This window comes from Cucumis melo, chromosome 8 (genome assembly GCF_025177605.1).
Source record: "Cucumis melo cultivar AY chromosome 8, USDA_Cmelo_AY_1.0, whole genome shotgun sequence".
Taxonomy (NCBI): domain Eukaryota; kingdom Viridiplantae; phylum Streptophyta; class Magnoliopsida; order Cucurbitales; family Cucurbitaceae; genus Cucumis; species Cucumis melo.
This window is the reverse complement of record NC_066864.1, coordinates 24,233,679-24,237,440: the sequence shown is the minus strand read 5'-3', so window position 1 is coordinate 24,237,440 and position 3,762 is coordinate 24,233,679. Positions and strand designations below refer to the sequence as shown.

At 34.2% G+C, this 3,762-nt stretch overlaps 1 protein-coding gene across 2 annotated transcripts; it reads left to right on the top strand.

Moving 5' to 3' along the window:
* The first annotated feature begins 311 nt into the window (after positions 1-311).
* LOC103486009 (uncharacterized) lies at positions 312-3,762 on the top strand. Of its 2 annotated transcripts, none has more exons than XM_008443799.3 (7): positions 312-548; positions 681-770; positions 1,009-1,163; positions 2,094-2,214; positions 2,401-2,520; positions 3,241-3,311; positions 3,408-3,762. In XM_008443799.3, exons 1-7 carry the CDS (start codon positions 441-443, stop codon positions 3,646-3,648), a joined length of 906 nt encoding a protein of 301 aa, XP_008442021.1. In that variant the 5' UTR covers positions 312-440; the 3' UTR covers positions 3,649-3,762. The 2 variants fall into 2 exon arrangements, with proteins under 2 accessions (XP_008442021.1, XP_050944417.1); XM_051088460.1 differs by having other exon boundaries at positions 516-548; positions 681-765.

The window sequence follows — 3,762 nt, the reverse complement described above, 5'->3', positions numbered from 1 at the left end:
ATCAAAATATATAAAGCCACCCCATAATTCTGTTAAAGAATTAATAGAAAGCTAACAACAAAAACCACAGTAAGTTTATTTTCAAAAATTCGAAGACCAAAATATCGCCCCCTAAAACTTGAGTGACGAAATAGAACTAGAAGAACCTTAAATTTATTATTTAGTAATAGAGTTCAACTAATGCTGCAAGTGATATAATCTATCATTAAATGGACTTCCACAAATAAATATATTAGATTTGAATCAAAATATCAAATATTAAATAAATAAATAAAAGTGGCCAATTTTCACTTTGGGTGTCCAAAATCCTGTTTTTTTCTCAAACGGTGGCGTCGTGGCCACACCCCTTTTTTCCACTGAAAACACATTCATAAAGGAAAATAAAAGAAAACGGACGGAGAAAATTTTCACCCGCTAAATTTGGCGGGAAACCCGAAATCATGAGCTCCTCGGCAGTGGACACGGAGGCGCCCGATCTAGTTTGCCACTTCGACAACGTCCAAGGTCTCGTGGATGCTTTCACTGCCGTTCGATGGAAACGCCATCAGGTCATTCCCATTTTCCTTCTACTTCACTTTCATTTCCCCCCCTTTTTCTAACTCTACAGATTGTTTATCTGGATTAATCTTCATACTCGTTTGTTTAGGATATTAATATTAATTTGCTTGTTTATCACTTAGGACGCCCTAATCGAACTATCGGAACATGGCATCGTTTTGATCGTTGAAGAATCCGGCTGTCTTCAGGCCAAAGTGTATCTGCAGCGTGAGGTTTTGGATTTTGAGTTTGACATTCAGTCTCCTAGTAATAGATTGATAGATTGATTATAAACTGTTAATCCAATAGTTTGGTTGGGAAAAGAAATCTCGTGTTTGTGAAGTTGAAATTGAAGAATAATTATGATTCAATTAGTACTATATCTTGTTTAACTCAATTGAAACGCACATTATCATAAGAATTTATGTCCGAAGAAGGAAATTCGATCTAATGCTTTTCTACATGCCACAGCTTTTCATTCGCTATGAATACAGTGCACAAGCTCGGCCCAGATTTGGAGTGAGCTTAGGGATTTTTGTTGATAGTTTGAATACATTTTCTGTTCCTGGACGTTTAAGCACCATTGAACTCAAATACCCAGGACCTGACATGCAACTTCTTCTCAAGTATGTTCACTTTGCTTCTCTGTGCATTATTTTCCATCTCTATTATATCTCTGTTATAGACTCTATGTTTGTTGGCTTATTATATTGGCAGAGAAAACCAAGCGATAAAGCTTTTAACTATTCTAATGTTTAGTTAATTTGATTGGTAAGCATTGAATTTGTTTCTGGTTTTTAGGCCCCGTTTGGTATTTGATTTTAGAGGCGTTAATAGTGACAAATTGATTGTGGGGAAATTTAATTGATTTTATTATTTGGTTAAACAAATTGCTTTGAATTGTCAAGTCTAGTTAACGTAGTTTTGGAGATGCTTCCTAAAAAAATTGATCTCTCTCTAACAAACGTTTTGTAAATAAAGCAATCTCAAACTAATCCTTAGACTTGCTATGAGTCTATTGACTGTGAGCAATGTAATTGATCATCTTATATTTGCCAGCTATGTCCCTAGTAGCTTTGTTTTTTCTCTTTTTTATAAAACTACGTCTCCGAATTCTTTAAGGTTACTAACAGAGGTTTATAAGTCAAGTCATATGGTATTAGTAAGGGCATAGACGCATAAGGGTATTTAACTAGAAGTTGGTGTATTTTGTAATAAATAGAGGGAGGGGTGGAGAGAACAAATAATTGTTGAGTGGTTTTGGGCTTGAGTTAGTATACTCAAGAGGGAAGGTTCCAGTGCCTTACATTTGGTTTATCATGTAGTTCTTAATCTTCTATATTTCAATATACTTCAGATCTTGATTCCTGTTAGGTGGCACCCTAACAAGAAAATGTTAGTATCTTCGTAAAACTTTGGAATTGAGAAACAAATTTAGGTGGACTAATTAGAAATTCTCTTTAGTTTATTTTCCTATGATTGAACAATTTTTATGCAGATCTAGGAGAGAAAAGGCACTTCAAAACGTAAGTAACTTACTCCAAGTTTATTATCAGGACGGTTGATTCATTAGATGCTTGCATTTATGCGGAGATCAGAACCAGAATCCCAGATACGATCTCATGGGATTACAATTTTGAACCTGCTGGAAGCAGCCCACTCAGTTTCACCGTCAAGGTATAAGTTCATATTGTCATTAACTTTGAAATCTTTTTATATATGCCAAGGATGACACCTGATATGGTTCCTAGAAGACATAAAGCTGAAGGCAAGAGAATAATGAGAAGGAATAAGTTATGAATCTAAATATTATATTACAGATCATCAAAGAAAAATAACTGGAGCTTGTTGTTTAAATACCAGTCTGCAGCACTGAAGGAAGCTATTGATGATCTTGAATGGCCTGGATCAAGTGTCCTTATAGCTCTACAACCGTCTCCCCCTTCTGTCACCTTCAAAGCTGAAGGCCATGGAGACTTGCAGGTATGGTTTGTCGTAATCAAACTGAAATGTCAAATTCTTGTTACGTGGGTAAAAATGAGCATGGCTCAACTTCGAACATGTATTATTAACCTCAAGGTTGGAGGTTCAGTCCTCCCACCACACATATTGTTGAAAAAAATAATATAAATATATATATTAGGAGTTAGGTTAAAAAGATTTAAAAAACACTTTTTGTCCCGCATTTTCAATTTTTTAAAAACTTCTTGAACTCAGTTTCTTGCTTCGCACCTAACTTTCGATCTAGGTTTTCCTAGCAATAAGACGATTTTTACGTTCAAACTCCACCCTGGGGTGGATGCAAACCCCGTTTCATCCTTTGAATCTTGTAATTTATATCTTGAAAAATATTATTAAGATTTAATGAAGTTACTTACATGTATGGATCCATAAACTAATCGGAAACAAATCTATTTATGAATTATAAATACTTAGCTGTTATGTATATTGAAGCTTGACATCTGATTTCAATTTTTCGAGATAGGAACCAAATTATTAAAAAATTCAAAGTATAATGACTAAGTTGTTACTTATTAAAATATAATGAAAATTGTTACTTATTAAATTGTTATAGATTTTGAAGTATAAGTACTAAATCCTCACCAATGAAAATTTAAGGACTAAATTGTTTCTTCTAAGTTTAGAAACTAAAAATTTTTTGTAAAACGTATATATTAATACAACCTAATCCTTCCTTTGCAGGTGGATTTCATGTATTATGCAAATACCGATCTTCTAATCTCGTTCCATTGCGATCGACAAGTATCCTACAGGTAACACGGTTCCTTCACAAAGTTAAACATATCAAATCCTAACACATATTTCACTCCGCCACAATTTTTGTTTTTGTTTGATCTTCAATGAATTAGGTACAAATACAAGTTTCTCCGTGCGACAACTTCGAACATACCAAGCAGTGTGATAAGAGAAAATAGAGGAAGCAAACTGACTATTGGGAGAGGAGGATTGCTAAAAGTTCAACACCTTGTTTCTGTTGCAAAACCATCAACTTCGCACACACATATAGATTCTGCTGGCTATCAGCAACCCAGTAGAATTGCTTTCATTGAGTTCTTTGTAAAACCCGAAGAAGATTCCTCAAATGATTAGTAGACTTTTTTAAAATGTTATTATTTTTTTAAACATTACATTGTATTTGGATCGAAGTAGTCGAACTTTTGACTTACTAGAGAAGTAGAGATGTCTTAAGCTGTTGAACTACAA